This window comes from Cynocephalus volans, chromosome 9 (assembly GCF_027409185.1).
Source record: "Cynocephalus volans isolate mCynVol1 chromosome 9, mCynVol1.pri, whole genome shotgun sequence".
Lineage (NCBI taxonomy): Eukaryota > Metazoa > Chordata > Mammalia > Dermoptera > Cynocephalidae > Cynocephalus > Cynocephalus volans.
The window spans coordinates 45,987,391-46,011,749 of NC_084468.1; the positions used below are offsets into that span (position 1 = coordinate 45,987,391).

At 39.4% G+C, this 24,359-nt stretch overlaps 1 protein-coding gene across 4 annotated transcripts in view; it reads left to right on the forward strand.

Annotated features, from left to right (window-relative positions):
- KIT (KIT proto-oncogene, receptor tyrosine kinase) overlaps positions 1 to 24,359 on the forward strand; it is a 77,202-nt gene that overhangs the window by 24,316 nt on the left and 28,527 nt on the right. For 2 of the 4 annotated variants that reach the window (XM_063108253.1, XM_063108256.1), the window contains exons 2-6: positions 10,870 to 11,139; positions 14,084 to 14,365; positions 15,402 to 15,538; positions 19,695 to 19,866; positions 23,861 to 24,050. In XM_063108253.1, coding sequence (XP_062964323.1) covers positions 10,870 to 11,139; positions 14,084 to 14,365; positions 15,402 to 15,538; positions 19,695 to 19,866; positions 23,861 to 24,050 — 1,051 coding nt within the window. The remainder of the gene's footprint in view (positions 1 to 10,869; positions 11,140 to 14,083; positions 14,366 to 15,401; positions 15,539 to 19,694; positions 19,867 to 23,860; positions 24,051 to 24,359) is intronic. The other 2 variants (XM_063108255.1, XM_063108257.1) reach the window with 1 other exon arrangement.

Genomic DNA, 24,359 nt, shown 5'->3' on the forward strand with positions numbered 1-24,359 from the left:
ACTGAGTTTGCTCTGAGGAGGAAACTGCTCTTAGCACAGGCACGAAGGGCCCAAACCGCATGAATCCACCCAGGCTGAAAGCCCACCCAAAGATGAGCAGGTGGGAAGGTGGGGTGGGGTGGCACAGCCTGATCCTGCCTACCCAGAGAAGGGCACTCTGGGGAGGGACCTCCCTCTCTAGCATTGGGGAGCCTGGGAATCACTTCCTGGAATGTCCTTGGGAATGTCGGACGCCCACGCAGTACCACAGGCTCCTTTGTGCCGTAGATGGTTTCCTGAAAAGAGTAGGTCCAAAGAAAGCGGTGGGGGGCTTAAAGGCAGTGTTTTCACCCTGCCTGTGGTACACTGGAAACCAGAATGGGCGCCTGCACCTTGTGGCCACCTGCACCAGCCCCTGAGGTCAGGCGAAGCAGCTCAGGCAGATCAGCCCTTCTCTTTTAGTCCCTCCTCTCTGTCCCTGCCCCCTTTTCCTTCTTTCTTTACTGCTCTCCCTGGCCACCTGGCTCTGTGGATACTTTTTGAGCCCTCCGGAAGCCCCCTGTGTGTGTCTTCCATCCCACCAGCAGCCACTGTCCCACGGCCCTCCCTCCACCTTCTCCTCCCCAACCCCAACTGGCTCCTGAGGCCACTCCCCCAATCGCACATGCGGCCAAGGCCCCCCTTCTCCCACGTCCCACTACTGCAGCGCCAGTGTCCTGGAGATGCTGTGTGAGTGCAGCGTGTAGGGCAAGGATGCCAGCACTTTGTTTCTTGAGCTTTGTGTTGATCGCAGTGTGCAGCCAGGGTTGAGTGAGTGATGTGAGTGAGGGGACTCTATCCTTGCTGCTGTCGGAGGCCCCAGCCTGTGCACCAAGGGCTTGGTGCCCTTCCTATTTTGCTCCTGCACCTGCTGCTACATCCTCAGAGATTCTGGTGTGCATCTAGAAGGTCCTCTGTACCAGCTGGTCTGGAATTTCTGGTTCTCCTTTAACAATCGAATCATTGTCATCTCTACTCTGCTTCAGACACCTTGGGCCGTGTTGTTTCCTTCTCTGCCCCTTCTGCTCTTTGTGCTCCCCACTCTCTCCTTGAGTGATTTCACGACATCCCTGGTTACCGCCCCCTGTGTGCTGGTAAGACTCCAGAGGATGTCTGTGGCCCTGACCTCCCCCTCCCCACAACTTCCAAGATCTTCTAGCTGTCATCTGCTGGTCCACATGCCTCTAAATTATGTTTCTCCTCCTCCAATCTGTTGGCATCCCATCCCTACATCATGTAAGGCAGAAACAGGGGTGTCTTCCTCCTTGCTGCTTCATTGCCTGGGCTCAGCTGGTAAATACCTCAACTTTCAATCCCTCCCCAGGGTCTCTGGCTTATGTTCTCATCAGCTCTTACCTAGATCACTGGTTGTCACTTAGCTGACTTTGTCTCCAGTCCTGTTCTCAGCACCTTCCTTCACTGCTCCCAGAGGTGTCCCCCCAAAACACATGTCAGTAGCTCAGTTGCTCCCCATCAGGACAGGAGCACCCCTTACCATGACCAAGGCAGCCCTATGGTGTCCTGCCTTGGACCCTCTCTGGCCTCACACCTCTGTGCTGCAGCAATTCTGAATGATTTTGTGACTCCTAAACGCTCACTTTACTAGTTCCGTGATGTTTGCCCTTGTTTGTGTGTCGTCCCGTCCGTTCCCCCCCCCCCCCCCCCCCCCCCATCTAATAAACCTTCCTGCTCTTCTGCCCGGCCAGGCCACACACATTCTTTAGTTTGAGCTCTAGGCTCCTTGATACTCTGCCCTGTGCTTTTGCCTGTATTTGCTTCATTGTATGGTAGTTATCTGTGAGTCTTATCTTCCCCACTGGGCTGGGAGTTCCTTCTTTGTATTCCTAGTCCCCAGCCCCACCCAGGACAAATGGTAGGAACTTAATTACCATTTCATCAATGAAGACACTTCAGAAGTGCTTTGTTACAGATCCAGCTTTGTTGCCATTAATTACTAATGCTCTTAACTTTAGTTTTATTTTTCTGTCCTTCAGTTCCCTTGTGTCAATTAGTTCATCATCTTTAAACCAACCTTGAAATATACTTAAAGGAGCTGCATTTTTTTAAAAAAATGGTGCAGTGAAGTCTTTGTTATATTGTGATTTTAAACCAACTTTCAAATAACTGATCATTTTACAATCGTATATTGCTATTGTCTGAAATCTTAAACTGTCTCAAATATTAAAAATTTGTTTAATCACTAAATATCCTGTCCCTAATATAGTACCAAGACCTGGCATGCAGATAGAAATTTTTTTTTTAATTTCTAAAAGCTAAATAGAAATTTGCATTGTACAAAGGAATTGGTTTTTCAGGCCCTGGACATAGGAGTATTACAGTCAAAGACTTAAAGACAGTGAGGAGATGATGAAAAACAGTTATTTCTTATTTATCTCATGTCTAAAGCTGAGTAGATTTTAGTGATGAGTTCTACCCAGACAAGTACTTTAATCTCTGTATTATTGGATTAAAGGTATAACTCAACTCGCTCTTACCCAGAAAGTCCTTTGGAAGTAGAATGTGTGGTCCATTCAGGGGTGTTCTCAAACTTGTCCCTGGAGCTATTTTTAAAGGTTGGAGGTACTCAGGTTTGGGTGGGGCATTTGGGAGTATGTAGTTGTAAAGTAGTTCGGTTTCTTTGAAAGCTCATGTTTTTTTGCCCTGAAAAATGCATTTGATTTTACCTTCTATTTTACGATATGTAAAACAGTATAAAAGAATATTTAAAATTATTTTCCACTGAGTTTTTCCACTTGAAATTGACCTTCAAGAAGACTTGTAAGCAAACGCCTTAGGTGAGAGAAACACTGCTCTGCAGGATTATGTCCCAAATTAGCGGTTCTTCCCCTGTCTGCACCTTCACGTTTCCTACACAGTAGTATGTACCTTCATTGTGCACTTATTGAGCCTGACTGTGAGGCCTTGAGACTGCAGAGATAGACACAGACCTTGCTTTGGATTCTGAGAGCTCACAGCTTGGGTGGGATGTGGGTGTAGGTTGTCATAGGACTAGCCCTTCCTGAATCACTGCACACCTTCATACTTTGGGACCTTTGCCTCTCCTTTCCTCATATACACATACAAACACATGCACATGCAAACACACATACAAAGTTCTCTTGGCTCAGCTAGCTCTCAGCCTCTCGTGGTCCTTCCGGGCAGTATAATAGTTGGCCTCCTTTGAGTCCTGTGGCGTGTTCATCACCTCTCAGTGTTTTAATTTCATTTGTATTGTGTCTGTGACCTACACAGGGCTGTGACTTCTCATCAATGTCAAGTTCTAATTATGCAATAGGTACGTGTTGAAAGGATAAACTCTGGTGATTACAGCACACCACAGTAGAACACCAACAGTTCTGGGATTGTCCATTTTGTGGCTTCTTTCAGTTTGTGTGGGTGATCCAGAGTTGATTTACAGTGTCTGCCATTGGGCAAGAGCATTCTGGAAGACTTGTGTGGTTTTCACTGAGCTCATACTCACCCTCCCCCTCCCCCAGCTTTATTCTATTTCCAGTATCATCTCTTTGTTTTTAAAGCCTCATGGGTATTGTGGGCGATTACTAGGATTCTTCCATCTTGGTTTTTATTCACTTTATTCCTATGGGGATATAAAAGTATGTCAGAAACAGTATGATATACAGATCATTAGCTTTTTTTGATTACGAATTGTGGTTAAACATTATGTGAACCAAGGAGTAGTTGGACTGCAATGTAGAGGTTCTGCCTTAGTCACGTTCTTTCTGCTGCACTTCCGCAAAACTAGAAGAGGCCTCTGTACGTGGGTTTTCTTCCCCACCATTATTTTGCCTGGTTCCTTATATTTTGTGTACAAAGGAGGAAAGGTTTTGAAAAGGCTTTCTCACTTTTAACCCCAGCTATAAATCTAGTCCTAGCAGCTTTAGACATTTGTGAAAGATGTACAGACCTTGCAGTAATGGGTGACGTGAGTCAGCTGCTTGCTACTAGAGGTGTCTGGAAACACCCTGTGCTCAATTAGCAAGTTGTTCCTACTGACATAGGCCCTTGAGTATAGAATTACCGTCTGGACTCCCAGTTAGTCCACTAATTGACATATCATTAAAAATACAGGTATGCCTTGAATATTTTATTTTTGCTTAAAAACCGAAAGATGGACAGTTGGCATATCTTTTGATGGAGGACCAAATCCTTTTTTTTTTTTTTTTAGAGTTTTGGTTGACTCTGACTTTTTGTTTGATTGATAGGAGTTCTCAGGAGAGTTCTGAGCTGCTATCATATGTATGCCACACCCAAAGTGCAAGGTCTGCGATTTCTAATTTCAGTTTCCTTAAGTGTAGGACTTGTGAAACAATCTGAATGCAGAATCTTTCTAAATTTTTGTGAATAGGTAGCCCTCCCCTAATCTACTAATGTTTCACCCACATTAAATTCAACAACGGACCTTTTTTAGTTGAACCACCCTTTTAAAGTCTTAGTTCTGAGCAGATCAACAGCCCTCCCTCCCCATATACACACTCATTTTCCATCAGTTTTCATAACAGGTACTTCATACATGTAATTTATACATAATACAGTATCAAGTACAGTATCTATATACAGGTTTGGAAATAAAACCAGATGACTCAGATGGTTTGAGTAGAAGAGCAAAGACACACTAAAGAACCTACTAGCCTTGGGCATTAAAAATGCCTTGGGCAGTAGTAGTCACTGTGGCTTAAAACAAGAGCTTCTGGGTCATTTAGCTCAGAGAGTTGGAAGAGCTTCTACTGTCAATGCCTATTTAGTATAAGGTAGTGTGAGAGATGGGAAAGTAGATGTGGTTCATGCCCTCAAGCACAGCTGTGTGGAACAACTAAAAATAGTGACAATAATTATTTTTTTTTAATGATGTGACTTAAAACAACATTGAGGGGCACACAGAGGCTAACACTGGAGGTTGGAGTGGTCAGATAAGAAAGAGCCAGGGTAGCAGGGGAAGGTTTTAGTCTTTAGCTGGGCCTGGAAGAATTGAGTTTAAAAAAAAAATTAATTGTGGTAAAATATACATAACATGAAATGGACCATTTTTAAGTGTCCAATCCAGTGGGATTAAATCTATTCACAGTGTTGTGCGACCATCACCACAATTAATTTCCAGAACTTTTTCATCATCTCAAATAGAAACTCCACTTACTAAACAGTAACTCTCCATTCCTTCCTCCTCCCCAGACCTTGGTAACCTCTCTTCTACTTGTCTCTGTGAATCAGCCTATTCTAGGTATTTCGTATAAGTGGAATCATATAATATTTTTGTGTGTCTAGCTTATTTGACTTGGAATGTTTTCAAGGTTCATCCGTGTTGTAGCATGTATCAGAATTTTATTCCTTTTTGTGGCCCAGTAATATTCCGTTGTATGTATATGCCACATTTTATTTGTTCATTCATCTGTCAATGGACACTTGGGTTGCTTCCACCTTTTGGCTATCATGAATAATGCTGCTGTGAATGTTGGTGTACAAATATCGGTTTGAGTTCCTGCTTCCAGTTCTTTGGGGGATGGTCGAATTTTATACTGGTGATGGGGGAGACATAGCAAGTACCTAAGCCAGGTTATAAGCAGAGGGTATATTGGCTTTTTTTTTTTTTTAATAAACTATCAATAAAATCTTGCATTGTTGACTGTAAGTGCCCCCTTTATCCTTCATAGGCTCTTTGAGAGCAAGGTCTAGGTTCAGCACTTAGCAAGGCACTTGGGATAAGCATTTACTAAATAGTTCCTGGAGTTTCTAGCCTAGAGCCATCATTCATTATAGTAAGTTGGTCCCCAGAGTGGTGGAGTTTGCCATTTATCATTTTTTGGCTCATTAATTAACATGTGTTCAGGGAATAGAAAACAACTCTTAATATTAGCCTTAGCCACACATAATTAGGGAAGTACGTTTGCTAACGCAAAAAATCCTGATGCAGATAAAACACAATTCAACAAACATTTGTTGAGAACTTGCTGTGTACCTAGACACATTTTAAAATGTGGAATTTTCAGAGCAATTTCTGTGCTCAGTTGGAATACCTTTTTGAGAGGTGTTTCTTTAACATGAATCTTATGACAACATTCAAGATAGTTTGAGGAAAAAAAGAATAAATATTACCCACTGTCCCACCCTGATAAAAGATCTATTTTTATTTTATAGTGTGAGTTTAAGGGTCGAACTTATAAATCTTTTACTTTGAAAATAAGACCCTGAATGCTTCTGGTGGTAATTATTTTTAAAGTTATTTTTTAAGACTCTAGAAGTAAAGCTTAAACTAACGATCTTGAATTTGGAAGTCCCTCTGTGGAGGTATCTATAGCTGCTTTTAATTAATGGATTAAGCTGCTGTCTTTTCTTGGTAAAACAGCAGAGGTGACATATGTCATATTCTGGGGACAGGCAGTGGACTGTTGACATCTGTTGTAGGGACTGGGTGTTGAGGAGCTGTCCTCCCTTTATTTATTTATTTATTTTTGGCTTTTTTCTTTGTGGCTGGCCTGAACGGGCCTCTGAACCCATGACCTTGGTGTTATAAGGCTGCGCTCTAACAAACTGAGCTAACTAGCCAGCCCCCTTCTAGCTTTTATAATTTCAAGGATTTTGAAGGGAATGTTTATATGACTGTGCCAGGGTAAAAAGTACAAGTTAGGATCCTTACCTGAGGGCTCTGAGACCTTGCAGTGGGTGTGAGAGGGAAGATATAGATGCATCAGTACGAGCTGAATGGGGGCTGGGGCTGACTGTTGAGGATTTAGTGAGAACAGATCATCATTACCTGGGGTGGTTAGGGAACAGCATCCATGAAGACGCTGCCTTCTGCTGGGCTTCCCACATGACAAAGAGGTAGATTGGCAGAGTAGGTGTGTCCTAGGGACCCAAAGAGAAATGGGCAGAAAGATGGGCATGGCAATGGATGAAGAATGTTCTCAGGATCCTTACCCAGTCAGCCTACGTGGAGGCAGTGTGGGTCTGAAGAAAATGACTGGAAATTAATCCCAGGAAAGTGTGTTTTAAGTTGTAGGTGACATCACTGTTAGCTGCTGCCGCCTCTGTTAATGGTTTTGAGGCTGGGGGTGGAGTTGTTAAAAAGCTGGTGTTTTAGGCTGGGGGATCTCAGGGTTGTGAAGTAGGATGAGTTGGCGTGTGGGGTGGGTGGAAGCTGGCAGGGAGATCTTTTAGGGGAGGATGTTGTCTCTATGTTGTCAAATGGCTAGTGTGGGGTAGGACAGCAGGAGTGGAAAGGGATTACAAGGATGTGTGGTGGAGGCTCTGAAGGAAAGATTGCTAGGATTTGCTGCTGGAGAGGGAGAAGTCAGACAGGAACACGTTTGGGAGACATGGGAGCTGTTCATGTTCATGGGAAGTAGGCAAGTCCAGACTGATGTGGAGGGGTGATAAGAGGTTCTGTTTCCAAAATGTGTGTCTAAAATTTATTATGTGTTTTCTGTGTGCCCAAGCTCAGTTCCTTTTTTTTTTTTTTTTTTAGTCTTTTTCGTGACCGGCACTCAGCCAGTGAGTGCACCGACCGAACCTGCGGCGGGAGCGTCGCCGCGCTCCCAGCGCTGCACTCTCCCGAGTGCGCCACGGGCTCGGCCCCCAAGCTCAGTTCTAAGTGCTTTACACAACAGCCTTATAAAACAGGTGCTGTTACTATCCTCACTTTACAGGTGAGGAAACTGAGGCAAAGCTGAGTAGCAACTTGTTCAAGGGTTGCACACTTAGTAAGAGGCAGAGCCAGGATGCAAATCTAGACCATCATAACTCAAGAGCCAAGCTCCTACTTAGTGTGCTAAATAAAATGCCTTACTGCTTTACAAGAATAGGTAGAATTTATTAAAAATTGCCCAGTCTTGTTTTAAGCTCCTTTCGTGTATTACTTCACTTGATTCTCATAAGAACTCTGTGAGGTGAACGTATTTTTATCCTTATTTTCCAGTGTGGAAAGTTATACACAGAGAGTTCTTGTGACCTGCTTTAGGTCACACAGCTAGGACTTGACTACATTGCATGGTAGGGCTCGGGAAGTCAGCAGTACTTACTTGACTGAATTGCATTTACCTATGTATGTCCTTAAGATGACTCATGGGAAAATTGAATTGATTGAAATATGTTGCAGTATAAATTCTTTAAGAATTGTTGGATTAAATTTACTATAATATCATGCATATTTACTTGGTGGATGAGTAAAAGGGATAAGTAATTGAAATAATAGCATCTCCTTTTATTGCTGCCTCCATTTTCATTATTTAAAACTCTGTACATCTCTGAAAATAATCCTAACCACTCCGTGTCTATGTTTGTATTCTGGCTGCTGCGTTTAGTTGCCGAGCCTCGTGCACACAGGTAGTCTCACTCTGTAGCGCTTTTTCTCACGTTGTCTGTGCTGAATAAATATCAGTGATTATAATTGACCTCCTTGGTATCTTCTGCAGATCAAGGGAGTCTTTTGATCTGGGATGTACTTTGCTTTTTATATCTGGGACATAATGGGGCTACCATTGATGACACCAGTTGAAATATTTGACTGGATAATAAACAGGGATTGAGAATGACCAATCTATACATACACATATCTGTGGGGAACAATTTCGGCCCTTCCATAGAGCACCTTCGGTCTGTCACTGTCCACAGACTCTCTTCTTGCTATCTTCACATGTGAATAGGCCTCCCATTTTCTTCCTTACTGTTTTAGCCTTGCTTGGCTACAATTTTTTTTTTTTTTTTTTTGTCTTCTACTGCCATAGCTATCCAAGGAAAGGTCTACACTTGGTGCCTGAAACCCTGGAGCAAACAGAAATTCCCACTTACCCGAAATTGTACTCTTGGCTTTCTAGAGGTCTGTGTAACCAAATTAGGGGACTTTGGCTCATTTCCTGTGATCTTTCCTGGCGTTTACTCCCAGAACCACCAGCCTCCCTTTGCACTGCCTTCCTGGCACTTCTCGTTAGCCTCTCCCCTTCCTTTCTGGTGGTTTTTGTTTTGTTTTGTTTTTTAGTCTCTCATGACTCTTTTCTACTCCCTCTTGGCTGGAACAGCCATTTAAGGTTGCTGCTTGGTTTTTTCCACAGACCCTTTCTTTGATGATTCTGTTTTTCTAACTTAACAAGTCATCACCATTCCACAACCATCTGCGTTTCAGGTTGTAAGCAGTTTACTGCTGAGAAGTCCATTTACTGACCAGGTAGCACCTGTGAGCAGGTCTCTGTTCTCCTGTCCCAATCCCTTTCTGATCGTGTCTCCATCTCCCCACCCCCAGCCATCCTGAACTGGTGGCGAGTTTCCTGTGTGTGACTTATCCTTGCTGCCTTTGCCTCCCACCTGCCCCTTTCTTCACCTGGCTTGGGTGGCTTTTACTCCTTCTTAGGAACTTGGGTCAGTACTCGTCTCCAGCCTTATGTGTGTGCGGAAGGGGGCACAAATCTGATGCTCAGGGACCATTTCCCAGCGATCCTGCAGAAGTGATTGAAAGTCCCGGGGAACTCTGTTAACATGTCACCCAGCCCATCTCCCCCAGGACACTTTCCTTTTGTCCCCTCAACCAGGTCATCCGTGAATCAACCTTTTTTTTTTCCCCACTCCACCATAACCATTAATGTGTTCTTCTTCCTCTGTCAATATATTGCATCTCTTCCTCTTTGTTCTCAACTCTTTACTGTAGGAACTCATCACTTCTGCCTATAGACCAGTGTTTTTCACTCATTTCCTTGAATCTAGTTGATTCTCTGGTATATCACTCTCCTCCTGAAAAACCTGTAGTGAGTCTACATGGTCTCTGTGGTATATTCCAAGTATTTGCACCCAGATGTTCAGGGCTCTTGATGATCTGGTTTTATCCTACTTAGTCTACCTCTCACATTCTCCACCAGGAATCCTGTTTTTCAGCCATTCTGGTTTTTTATGGCTCTAAAGGCCTCATGTGCCAACCTTAGTGCTAGCCTTTCTTCATCTGTCTGTCTCCTCCTTCTCCTTTGCCTCTTCCTATATGGTGAAGGCCCAGCCTGCCTCTTAGTTTTTCTTCAGCTTAATGTTAAATCTTGTAGCTGTGTTTCACTTATTCTGGCATTTAAGCAGTTTGTCCATTGAGGTCTGAAGTGTGTCTAAGTACCATGTGCACAATTCCATGGACTTTTCCCCAGCACTGAGCATGATACTTTTGCAGATCATAGTTAATGAACAGATATTTGAATACGTGGTTGCATGCGTGCATAAATGAATGAACTGGCTGTCGTTAATTTTCCAAGGGTCAAGTTTCATATTCAGAGTCTAAAGTGTGCTTCTTTATATAACCTAGTTTCCTATCAAGGACGCCTATCTTTAAAATGGGATTGTTTTATGCCTTATTGTTTGGAGACTCGTGAATAGTCCTTTTAATGAACACTGCCATGTAAGGAGAATTATGTAGAAATAATTTACAGAGCTTTAAGAAAAAGTCAAGCTATGTCATGGTCATGTACATCCTGCCAAAAGAGTGACAGGCCAGTTTTTTTTTTTTTCATAGTGTGAGATTTTGTTATTTCTAAGCCGGGTGTCAGAATGTCAGTGCTACAATGACAGCCCATATTCAGAATGGAAACATGACACAGTTGTGTGTTTAACCCGAAGAAGGCTGAGGCATCCAGCAAATCCTGGCTTCGACACCAAGTATGACCCTTAGGATTAATTGAGAGTTGCAGAAAATAATTTTCTAGATGAGCTTAAGAAACTTTAGACAGAACTCTTTTTCCAGCCATAAATAGCAGGGCAGCTTTGTCCTATTTTTATTGTAGAGTACACAGAAGATGGAACTCAGTATTGGGAGAAATGCTTTATTTCGCTAGGGAAGAAGATCATACTCAACACAATTCTCGTTTTTCTTGGCAGGCTCCTCTCAACCATCTGTGAGTCCAGGAGAACTGTCTCCACCGTCCATCCATCCAGCAACATCAGAATTAATAGTCAGCGCTGGTGACAACATTAGGCTGTTATGCACCGATCCAGGCTTTGTCAAATGGACTTTTGAGATCCTGGATCAAATGAGTGAGAATAAGAACAATGAATGGATCATGGAAAAAGCAGAAGCCACTAACACAGGCAAATACACGTGCACCAACACAGACGGCTTAAGCAGTTCCATTTATGTGTTTGTTAGAGGTAAACACTTAGTCGTCTTTGATGTTATGCATTAGAGAATGTAATATCCTGTTCTTAATTTTGGATGACATGTAGATTCCTGAGCCAAAGATAAAATATTACTGGCTGAGTCTGGAAAGCCAAAAACAAGTGTTTCTTTGCTGGTTTCCCCATCTTTTGATACACAGTGGCTTTGGGTATGACCCCAGCTGAGGCCTGCAAGCCTGTGATACTATTCCTAATGAGATTACGGTATGTTTAGCCCATTTGTCCTGGTGCTTTGAGTAAACCCTGAGAATAAATTAGGTCCTTTGGGAAAGCTGCATTTTAATGCCCTGAGATACTAGATACTCCCACTTAGTAAAAACACTTCAGGGAACCAAAGGCCTCTAAAGGCCTAAACAGACCAGCACTTCAAAAGATTTGGCCTACTCTTAGGGAGTAAATTCCAGAAAAATAACTTGGTCAGCCAAGCATCCCATATCTGTCATGGGTTTTTTTTTTTGTAGAGTTGATTCATTTAAAAGATTGCGACCTCTTTGAAACAAAAGAAAAAGAAATATGATAGTTAGATCTCTATACCTCACTTTCTGTGACAAATTTAGTGATTCGCTAATGTTTGTGCTTTTAATGGCTTGTCAAGAGTAGATATGCTGGGCAGGGGTGTATCTTTTGGTTGATGTTAGTAAAAACTGAGGTACTGACAGCTTAGAAGAATACCAAGTTGCAGGAAGAGAAATAAGAGTCCTAGTTGCTAGTCCTGGGTTTGTACCTGGACTGGGCTGTCATTGCAACAGGCCCGAGGCAGGAGGCTTTATCCATGGTGTTGTGAAGGAATGACAGGTTTCAGTTCCCTTACTGCAGTATTTGGATAAGGTTACCTGCTCTGTCTTCCTTACATAATTATTGTTAGGGAGCCAGACTTGTGTAAATTCTAACATGCTCTCCCAAGAGTTAATAAAGCTGATTCACATGTTCACTGTAGAGAAGGTGGCCAGGAAATTGACTGTGTCTCTTCATTCCTAAAAGGGTAGCTGAAGGAAATTGCCCCAGTCAGTCACAGCTTAGCTTCAGCGTATGGTTCTGTAATTGTTGAGCCAACCCACATGCTGTTCTTTGACATTCAAGAAGGAATTCTATAATTTTCAGGTGGTGATGAAGTATCATTATGCTTATTAATAGGATGAATAGACAATTGAATAAATGAGGAAAACTGCCAAATTAGCCAAATCACTCTAACAGAGCTCACAGAGTTCCTTAATAGGGGAAGTCATCTTCTGTAAATTAGAACTATCCTTAATTATTACTGATTTCAGATGTTTGGAGGGAAAGCAGGGCATTGTTGTAGGCACTAGATTCAAGTAACTGAAAAAGAGTAGATGAAAAATCACTATGACCTTGGACCATCATGAGGTAATTTATTCATAGAATAAATTAGTAAGGTCAGGAGCTGCATAGTTAATTTTGGAAAAATTGTTTTTCAAAATTAGTCAAAATTAAATGGTCAAACAGAAGTATATTTCAATGATGTCAAATTCATTTATGTGGAACACTGATTTCCACTTGGAAAGAACCATATGGAAACAAGAGTTTGAAAGTAATCTGTCAGCCTAAGCATACATTGGTACTATCAGTACACAGTAGAGGGTGGCAGCATATTGTGTCTGCAGAATCAGGTCTGCCTTTGCTCCTATGAGGTCCCAGTCTGCCTGAGCCATTCCCAGTCTGTGCCTGGTGTCCTGGTAGTAATGGTTAATAGTGTCCCCTTTCACTCATAAGTGCCCTGGCTCAGACAATAAAGTATTTGCCACAGCTTCTCTGAAACTTAGAAGCTCCCCCTGTGCATTTGAGGTTATTTGATTCCCAGAAGTTATATCTACGCCTTTCTTTCGAGGAATATGAATAGAGTGAGCCTTACATGTTAATTGTACTGGGGGGTCCTGCCAAGAGTTTCTAGATTCTCTTCAGAAGCTGAAAGATTCTGGAGACTGGAAACTCTAAAAAGGGTCCCACACGGAGGCGTTAGATGAAAGGAAACCTTTCCCGGTCTTTCACAGGAATCATCAGGCTGGCTTATTTATAGGTGATGATCCTTGGCGTGTTACCTGTTGTAGAAAAAGAGTAACTAGTAATAGAATATTCCCAGGGTTTTAAGAGCTCAGATTTTGGTATCAGAGTCAGACCTGGGTCTGAGTTCTACTCAGCTGTTTCTATGTTACATCACTTTAGGAGAGTTGCTTTTTTGAGACCTCAGTTTCATCTATAAAATAGTGATAATGATAATACCCATCACATCGGAGTGTTTTCAAGATTAAATGAGGTAAAGTGTGTAATGGTCCAAGTTTCGTGCCTGTATTAGTCTGTTTCTGTTGCTTATAACACAATACTTGGAACTGATAATTTATAAAGTAAACAAATTTATTGCTTACAGTTTCTGAGGCTGGGAAGTCCAAAGTCCAGGGAGGAACACATCTGGTGAAGGCCTTGGTGGTGGCAACAATGATGGCAGAGTATCACACTGTGAAAATGATGGAAGCAGGGAGAGACTAACCTCATTCACTCTCCTTTGAAAGCCCTCAGAACCGTGCCCCTGACCACCATTATTAATCCATTCACTACGGCATGGTCCTACAATCTCATCACCTCTTCAAGGCCCCACCTTTCAATTATCATAACAGGGTGTCCTACCCTCAACAGTTATAGTGGGGATTAAGCCTCAGTGAGGTTGGGGGACATCCAATCTGCAGCAGTGCCTGATACATGGAAAATGTTTAATAAAAGTTTAATTCTTACTTGTTAGTACTATTTTTGGATAAATTTTGCTTTTGCTTTTACAGAAAAAAATCAGTAGCCATTTGGGCCACTAGAGATTGCTGCCATGAAAGGCAACATTTTAGATCTTTTAAAAATGTTTTCAGTGTCTGTGAACAGCCATTCAAAATACTAATTTTTGATATGCTTATAGATCCTACAAAGCTTTTTCTTGTGGACCGTTCCTTGTATGGGAAAGAAGACAATGATACCCTCGTCCGCTGTCCTCTGACAGACCCAGAGGTGACCAATTATTCCCTCAAGGGGTGCCAGGGGAAACCTCTTCCCAGTGATTTGATGTTTGTCCCCAATCCCAAGACCGGCATCATGATCAGAAGTGTGAAACGCGCCTACCACCGGCTCTGTTTGCATTGCTCTGCCGACCAGGAGGGCAAGTCGGTGCTGTCAGACAAATTCATCCTAAAAGTGAGGCCAGGTACTATCCTTTCCTTCTTTCTTCTGGGAGACAAGAATATGTTCATCTAAGGAAGAGGGAGCTCAGTTCCCCAGCTTCTAAATAACATCAGCTGCTTGTAAATTACTTCACAGTCCTAACCTCAAGTGACTGGTCCATGGCAGCCTCTAGCAGAGGTGCGTGTCTGCCATAGATTAGCATTTAGGTGGACTGACATAGGTCATCACCCCAAAGTTTCATAATTGTGCCAAGTATTCCTTCCAAGAAAACCCACTGGGAAGGTTTTTCTTGAGGTAGGAGGAGCTTTAATTACACAGCTTGAAATATTAGCATACAGATAATTCATTCTTTGATTTACTGTTGACACATGAATTGACTTTCTCTTCAGCTGATTAATTTTAATGCATTCTCAAACTATTCAGGACCTGAAAAGGAAAGACTGACTATGGAACTTGTTACTGTGGCATTATATAGAATGTTTCATTAGCTGGAAGATTATCAAGGTTTTGTACCTCAGAGACCATCTAATTCAACATCAGCTGGCATTTAGCTATTGCATAGAGTTTTTTATTAAGTCTTTTGAAAAAGTATGCTTATTGAAATTAGGAAGGTTTGATTATTTAAAACCTAGGATTTTTAGAAGCGAACAAGGTATTTTTACAATGCATGGGAAAGATGCCTGTTTAGTTAAAAGAATTTAATTAGTTGTAGACCACATCTTCATGAAGCCATCAAGGTTACCTCAGATAAAGATTAAAGCTGCTTTGCTATGCAAGGGCTTCTACCTGTTTTGAAAAAGCACTTTCCAGAACCATTATAGTCTCACTGTAGACATCGTATCTTTTTCACTCAATATTAATGAATTTACATGAAGGATGCATGATTTAATTGACAATGTCTTCAGATACCCAAGTAATACAGATAGGTCAGTACCATATTTTGTATTTTATTTAAAAGACAATGAAGTAAGCAGTACACATTTGAGGAAAAATGGTATGCTAAAATTTCATGCTATCATAGAAAAGATGATTTGAGAACCACTTTCTTTTTATTCTAGCCTTCAAAGCTGTGCCAGTTGTGTCTGTGTCGAAAGCAAGCTATCTTCTTAGGGAAGGGGAAGAATTCACAGTGACGTGTACAATAAAAGATGTGTCTAGTTCTGTGGACTCAATGTGGATACTAGAAAGCAGTCAGGTGAGTGAATTGTCTCATTCATTCTTGTCAATAGGTTGTTCTGTGTGGGAGATGTTAAGGTTTTTCTTTAAAAGTCTGTGCTAGGGATGACTCAGCTGGTATGTCTGTCAGAGGTGGGATTGTCTCAGAGTGTATTAAGATGTATATTTCCCCCTCTCATACCTCCATATGTAGATATGTACATTTATTATGAGTAAAAAACAAACGTCATTTTTGTACACTTATTTTGAGAAAGTTGGAGAATTTCAGACTCATGTAATTACTTCATGCTGTTTCTTTGGCTTTAGTAGGGTAATTTTTTTTTAAAAGAATGGTTAACTGAATAAATACTTTGATTTAAAGCTGCTATTGATACTGTTCAGACCAGATTATTTAAAATATTGGAAAGAGTTGCCAATTTTTTTCCGTCATATTAAAAAAAAATAAATGGTCTCACATATTAACCAGAAACCTCTTCCCTTTCCCACAAAATGGCCTATCCATTTGAGAGATGGGTTTCTTTTCATATGGATCTGATTTCCTCCTTTGAGACTGGTTACCTGAGATTAAGTTGCTAATGGTTTTCTATTTGTTTTAGTGGCTATTAATAAAACGGTTATCTGAAACATTTGGACTTGTTTAGGTTCTCATTCACTTAACAAATGCATGTTCAATGCCTGTTAGATCTCAGATACTGTTAGGCATATCTTAAGTAAATTTTAGCCAGTTATATTTGAAGTTTTTTCTCTTTCTCTAAACACTCATGTTAATATCAGTGTCTTTAAGCTGTCTTAATTTCCCTACTATTTTCCAGTAGTTTTGGCCATCTAGTTAATTAGCTGTCACTGTTTTTTCTTTATTGTGCATGTATGCGTTACATTTCTTGAAAAAAGAAATGTTGATTTTCCTCCTGTTCTCTTCCTCCTCATGCCTTGTATTCAACATTGGCAAATTCACACCTTTTTGTTGTTGTTGTTGTTGTTTGTTATTATTATTGTTGTGACCGGTAAGGGGATCATAACCCTAGGCTTGGTGTTGTCCGCACCGTGCTCAGCCAGTGAGCGCACCGGCCATCCTTATATAGGATCTGAACCTGCGGCCTCGGCGCTCCCAGCACCGCACTCTCCCAAGTGAGCCACAGGGTCGGCCCAAATTCACACCTTTTTAAAGAATTCTTTACTAAACAAATAACCATGGTGATTAGCATAATGCAGAATATTGTGATGGTGTTCATGTGATGGGTGACCTGTGAAGGGATGGCATCTTGCTAAACGAAGCCACCACTGACTAGGAGAATGGATTGTACCGTAGACTTGTTCTTTCAAACCAGTGGCTCAGAGAAACAAGTTTTAGTTTTCTTATCATATAATGTAATTCAAATAATAGATTATGTATAGGTTTTTGGCTAACCTTACAGAACACAATCCCCTATTAATTGGCTTTTCTATAATCCTTGATTTCAGATGAAAGAACAATTTAGACGATGTGTATTCGAGCCTCTACATAAGTTGAAAATTAGCCTTTTTGAGAAGAGAAATTAAATTGCCCCAGGCAGTTTTATTGTGAACCGTTTTTCCCAGGAGCCCTGCATGCCATTCCCAATTAATCCACTGGTGCTGGTAGATAAGCCTTAAGTGTTGGGAGCTCTTTGGGGAAATCCCAGTGTGTACCTCCAAGGTTTAAGGAAGACCAAATCACGTGCAAACAATATGTGATGTGTGACTTGCAGATGGGGCTCATGGCTATCTGCCAAGGTTCATCCATGAATCTTTTATTGATATGTTTTGGCTTAATTTGAAATGCTGTTAGCACTATTGAATTATTTTTAAAATCTGTAATATTTGATTCTGACCATTTAGAATCAGTTTAATTCAAAATGAAATTTAGGATAAAATATTGATTAGTTTTTCTAATGCTTCTAAACCCTAGTATTTTTGCTTCCTTTTAGTTGTGATCTTTGACAGTAGCCTAAATTATAGTTTTTGGGTTTGGGTGTTGATGTTGCATCCATTGTGATGAAGCTAGTCCTTCCTGCACTGACAAGTTCAGTGTTCCTGTTCAGCTCCATATTGTGGACTCTTGGGTTCTCAAAGGAACTAGAAAGAAGATACCTTAAATCTAGAATCTGGTATGTTACCTGTTCATTGTCACTCTGAGTTTGTAGAGAAGTCTGTGAAACCATGGACTGGGAAAGGCCAGTGTGAAAATGTAACTTCACCTTGCTGTTGCGTCTTCTTTGCAATTGATCTCCTGCCGTGAAATGACAGATTTCTGCCAGTTATTAGACGAATACCTTAGAAGTGGGTAGCTTCAAACTACAGAGTGTTCCAAAATGGAAAAGCCTTTGAAGACACTTTTATTCCCTTATATCCTTTTAGAAACAAAAACTGATATTAGTGATGTCCTTGATTTGCCTAAGATCACGCAGTTAGTTAACAGCAAAGCAGGTTTCTCTTTTTTTTTGAAGCATTCACCTTTGGCAGTCAGCTTTTGTGTTTGCTTATTGTAATGTAAAAAAATTTCCAAAAATATAATAAAGTAACATTAGAAAAAAGAGAAATAGATATAATCCCACCATTGCAGGTAACAGAACTGTGTAACAGAAACATAACCTGAACCTTATATGTAATTTTAAATTTTCTAGTGGGCACATTACAAAGGGTAAGAAAAGGTAAAATTCATTTTAATTATATATTTTATTTGACCCAGTATATTCCAAAATATTATCATTTCCATCATGTAATTAACATAAATGTTACTAACGAGATATTTTTACTTTTTTTTTTTTTCTTTTTTTTACTAAGTCTTTGAAATCTAGAAAATATTTTATGTTTATAGCACAACTCAGTTTGGACTACCACATTTCAAGTGCTTAGTAGTCACAAGCGGGCTACTCCTTATAAAAGCTACACAGCCTTTAATTTTTTTTTTCCATGTTTCTTTTCTCTCTTCCCTTATGCATATGTATTATCACATGGTTGCATTTTTAAGGTACACTCAATTTATGCTTTTTAAGTAATATGAGCATCTCTCATTTTTTTACATAGTTGTAATTTTTATTGCTGCGTATACCTGGTATACAGGAAGGTCATCTCTGAGTTTTCACTGCAGTCAACATCTTGGAGCTTTTGTTTCCTGTTGAGCTATTTTCTTGAGATAAATTTGCTGGGGATGATCAGTGGGTACGAGCATACTGCCAGGTTGCTTTCCAGAAGGATTGTTCTAATTTACAATACTGTCAGATGGTCTAACTCTAGTAGTTTCACCATAGCCTGGCCAAAGAGTCACCCTTGATCTCATTCCATGTCAATGTCAGCTCCTATTTACTTTCTTTTTTTAGTTGTTGTTTTTTCCATTGTAATAGGAATGTGTGCACATTACAGAAAATTTGGAAGATGCAGAAAGCTATATCCGACTCCTTAATCTTTTCAGAGAGCTGCTGTAGTTTATGTTATGGTTTTCCCATGACGTTTTAAATACAAGAAATCTCTCCATGTCTCATCTGCAGACAAATAATAAGAGTGTGGTGGCAATATCACAAGGATAAATTCACAACCTTTTCTCTTTAGCTCATGCTTAAGTAATTTGGGGCTTGGTCTTATATGTCTCATATACCTTGAAACTCCATCTTGAGTAGTTGTCAAAATTCTGCTGGGTAAGAACTTTAGGATGAATTTCCAAGTTAGTTGTAGACATTGTGATTCTATTTTTATTCCTGCTAATATTAATGTTAATAGAATAGGACATTATTGTTATTAGCAAGGTGTTTTCTTTCAATCATTGGTTTATAGAATAGAAAAAGGTATATAACAGGAAATGTTGATATGACACAAGTATGCTGACTCATTATAAAATATCAGTATTTCATATTTCATATATAGTAACTTTTAAAATTTAGCTTTGCAGAGAGTTTGGAATTATATATGCTATGGTTAGGAAATGAATTTTTGTGTTTTTTTCCAATTGTTAATAATGACTGTCTTTCAATATAATCCTGTAATATGAAGTGTTCCAGTGACAGACTAGTCATGATGCTTTATTATTCTTATTTAAGTAGTGTAAAAGGAATGCTAATATGGAGAAGTTAATTGCTGCTATTTTTAATTTATCTAGGAAAGATCCTGAATATAAATTACATGGTAATCTTTGATATTTTTTCCTCCCCTCCTGAAACCAGCAGACTAAAGCACAGGTAAAACATAATAGCTGGCACCTGGGTGACTTCAATTATGAACGTCAGGAAACGTTGACTATCAGCTCAGCAAGAGTTAATGATTCTGGAGTGTTCATGTGTTATGCCAATAATACTTTTGGATCAGCAAATGTCACAACAACCTTGGAAGTAGTCGGTAAATATCTCTAGGGAAATGTATAAATTACTGGCAATAGTGCAAGAAGAAATGACTAGATAGTTTCCTTTTTATGTAAATTGAATGTTGAACAGATTTTTAGAATTTTATTATCACTGAATGAATGAATGAATGAATGAAAATTATCGTTGTAGTCTCTTGCAACTAGAGCACAAAAGCAAATTCTACTATTTTAACAGAGAAAAGTGGAGAGCTGTTACTGAAGTTGCTCAGACCTGTCATTCTCTGGGCTTTCCATCCCCCCTGCCCCCAAACAAACAAAATACAAGTTGAGCTTTTTCAGAAATTCTAGTCCTTGCCAAGTGACTTGAGCTTGGAAATGGTTGTAGATTTTTTTTCTGTCATGGAACACAGATGTTTAGAGCCTAAAGTATTTCTCTGGATCTTTTGGTGTGGGGCACCTCTCCTTTTTGGTTTATTGTCTTACCACCCACTCACTCTAGTTCATTTGCAGTAAGGGTTAAGTTTGGCTTCTCCCCCTAGTTTCTCCACTTCCTCCATCTCACCAAATTCTGAAACCTCAAAGATCATAGCATAAACCTTTCAGAAGGAGGCCCATTGGTGCATAGGTCATTGGTACTCCAGAGCATAAACTAGAACATGGTAGTCTGTCCCCTACCTAGCCCCATCACCTTATATGCACAATTGGTTTAGCCTTGTCTGCCCTGCTCTAGAAATCTCACTAAACATTTATTTTCCAAGCATCTACTTAAAGAGAGCATCACATAGTGAGTTACTTAATGTTTTTGATTTCCTGAGAACAATAATTATTTTAAAATTACTTCATTTACACATTTTTTTTTTAGTGTTGTTTGAATCTAGTCTATTTTCCTATCTTTTTAATGCAACCATATTCTTAGTGCTTGACTTCGATAAAATACTTGTAGGGTGGTGAAATTCTTCATTGTGAGCCAAGGATAAAATGACGCTATGTTTGTTTTCTATTTCTCCTTCCCCCTTCCCCATATTTCTTCAGTAATTTACGTAGCAATGGTAGAGCTCTGGGATTTATCCCCCAATAATCTCATAAAATTTTGTTGTTTCTGTGCATGTTATAATGGAAAGTATCTCACTGAACATGGAAAAGACACTTCACTTAACAATTATAGCATCATCTCACAGAAGGTGTACTACATTGTCCCTAAACGTGATTGTGAGCCATTTATTAATTTTAATAGAAGGCTGTGCTTTTAAAATATTAAACTCCATAAGCACTAATTTGCTAAGTTGATTAGGGAGCATGTTGATATATCAGCTTCAGCTCCAGAAAGCAATTAGTAAAGATGTTTTGAGCATATCGTTGTATGTAATCTGATTTTTAAAATCCATTCATCAGTTTCCAAGAATATAACTGTATGACTGGAAAGACTTGTGGCTATGAAATCTGAATCTGGTTTTATATTGTTTGGGGAGTGGGTTGGGGTGGGACAGGAACAGGAAGAGACAAAGAGAAGAGTAACTTTTTAGGGGCTGGGAGTCAGGTTTCATTACAACATGGTATAGTGGAGAGAACAAGGCTTCGAAATCACCCTAGCCTGGATTTTTTTTTTTTTTAAATCGTGTATATTTAAGGCACACAGCATGTTACGTGATACATAAAGAAAGTAAAAAGGTCACTATAGTGAAGCAAGTTAACATATCTATCATCTCACATAGTTACCCGTTTTTGTTTTGATGGCAAGAGCAGTTGAAATCTGACCTGGTTTTGAGTTGGGGGCACTGCCACTGCCACTGAACTTCCTCCAGCGTGCTGCTTTATCTCTGCTTGCGTTTTCTCTTCTGAGAAACACAGCCTAACTGTGGAAAGGAGAAAAGGCAGATTTTATAGACGGGTCACGCATAGAGTTTACACTTGATTAAATGTTCATGTATGATCGTCTTATTAAGGCAGTACTGTTTGAAAAAAATTATGCTTTGGGTTAAAACAACCCGAGTGGAGTTCTTCTGATAATATGCTTCACCAATTTGAAGCTCTATTCTACTCTCGGATGTAACACTATATTGAGCAAGCTAGACTGTAGAAAACCAACGAGGACTTAAGCATTTTGTATATTGTAGTTTTGAGAGAAATAATTTCAGGGTGAATAGTGTCTGAAATATTTGAATATTTTGCATGAAGGACTGTCTTTTAATTTATGACCTTGAGAACCTGTAAATTTAATGCAGTATTCAGATGAAACATTTATTCCCTCAAAATGAGCCTAAATTAGCTTAAAGAACGGCAGGAGAGAATATCACTTATGATTCAGGTGATAGAACAGGGTGGTGGTATCCATCTCCAGTTTCATTTGGGTGATTTTTCACTCTCACCTGAAAAATCCTTTTTTTAATTGGTATAGTGGACAAAGGACAATTGGACTGTTTTTGATTCTGAATCTGTAAGAAACTAAAGAGCAGTAAAAACATCACAACTTCATGTGGGACTTCAATATATTTAAACACAGATAGCACAAAAGTTAATAAATGATAATTTAAAATTTTGTCATTAATTAAAAAAAATTTTTAAGTAGAAGAATAAAATTAAAACTCTTTAATAATCCCACTAACTTGATATAACCATTTTTAAGATTCTGATATATCATTTAAATTTTTATTTGTAGCAGAGGCCAGCCTTGGCTTCTCACAGACCTGTGTTCAAATCTGGGCTCTGCTATGTGGCTTTTATGGCCTTGATTGTTTTCATCTATAAATTAGAGGTTATAAGCTCCATCTCTCAGTATTATAAGATTAAATGTTTGTCATAATTATTAAGTGAAATGTATGCTAAAATGCTTAGGGTAGTCTTCAGCACATTGTAAGCATTCCATAAATGGTGGCTATAAAAATAATATTGGCAATTATTTTGTTGCTCTCTTTTTCAAGCTCTTATATTACTATTATATTGTATAACCACTTCTAAGGGTTGCATTATTTTATTTAACTGGTTTTCTATTTTGCCATTTTTAAAATCATTATAACTATTGCAAATACCATTTCTTTTTGCGTGTAGCTATTTATCCCATTTTAAGAAGAGTTCTCAAATGGAAATTACAGGATTAAATAAAAACAAAATAGATAATTTAAAAAATCTATATTGCTAAATGCTTTCTAAAAGAATTGTGCCAGTTTATAGTGTGTAATTCAGTGTGCTGCTTTTACCACTCTTGAAAAATTGAGCTTATTTAAAATTAGTTTTTTGGGTTTTTTTTGGTGGCTGGCTGTTATAGCTTTGCTATTTTTAATAAAAAAGTGATGTCTTATTTTAATTACTAGTTTAGTTAAGCATTTTTACCACAATATTTTAATATCCTCTTTTCTCCTTTGCCTTAATTTTACTACGTAGAAATTTTAAAATGTTCATGTATTCAAATTTGTCTTTTATGATTTTTTTCTTCTGTTGCTTCCAAAAAGCCTAGAAAACCTGCCCCTCTGTAGAAAGGCAGTTTGGTAGGAGTTAATTCTGTTGTTTAGTTAAAAACATGATTTGATTATTAAAATGCTGTCTTTGAGTAATCTGTGATATATGATATAATGAAAAAACCTAAATTTTTTTTCTTTGAATAATTACATTCTTTTAATGTTTTTATTAAACATTAGGGTTGTCTTTCTCTTCTTGATTTATGACTCCTTCTTATCACATATATAATTATATTGGGATATGGGCTAACTGTTTAGTCCAAATGCTTTTTAACCTAATAAACATCAAGACTTAAGAGATTTAGAAGACTTTTAAGGTGGTGATAGATCTTTAAGAGAATTGCTTAAGAGACAGAGATGGCAGAATGAGTATTTCGAGGGTATGTCCTTTCTCACTTTATGACAGTGATTCTACAAGAGAAACAAAAAAAACAAAGTGGGTAGTTAAGACTCTCTTACTTGTTACTGCCAATTAATGCTGGAAATCAATTATCTTTGTATTTCCAAGACGAGGTTGTGTTTTTTGCTGGGTACTTGTGGATAACAGTTTTTTCCTGTCTATCTCTGTTCTAATTAGATAAAGGATTCATTAATATCTTCCCCATGATGAACACTACAATATTTGTAAAAGATGGAGAAAACGTAGATTTGATAGTTGAATACGAGGCATACCCGAAACCTGAACACCAGCAGTGGGTTTATATGAACATAACCTCCACTGATAAATGGGAAGCTTATCCCAAGTCTGAGAATGAAAGTAACATCAGGTAAGAAAAGAGCCTTGCCCTGGGGATTGCATGTGTTCCTCCCTTTCCACTGGGCTTTCCAGGTCCTGTTTCTGTAGCCCGTAAATGCATGAGAAGACAGCTAGCACAGAAAGAAGTCTGGGCTGCCTCTTGAGTCCTCACTCAAGTATTCCATTTTGCTGTGTTTAGAGCACACACAGGTCTCTGTGCCTCAGTTTTCTCATTTGTAAAACAGAGGATAGTTCTTTCCTTGAGTTCTGAGGGGCTGAGGCTAGCTCAAGTTTGTGACTGGCGTATACTCGGGACACAATAAACAATTCTCTCCAGAGA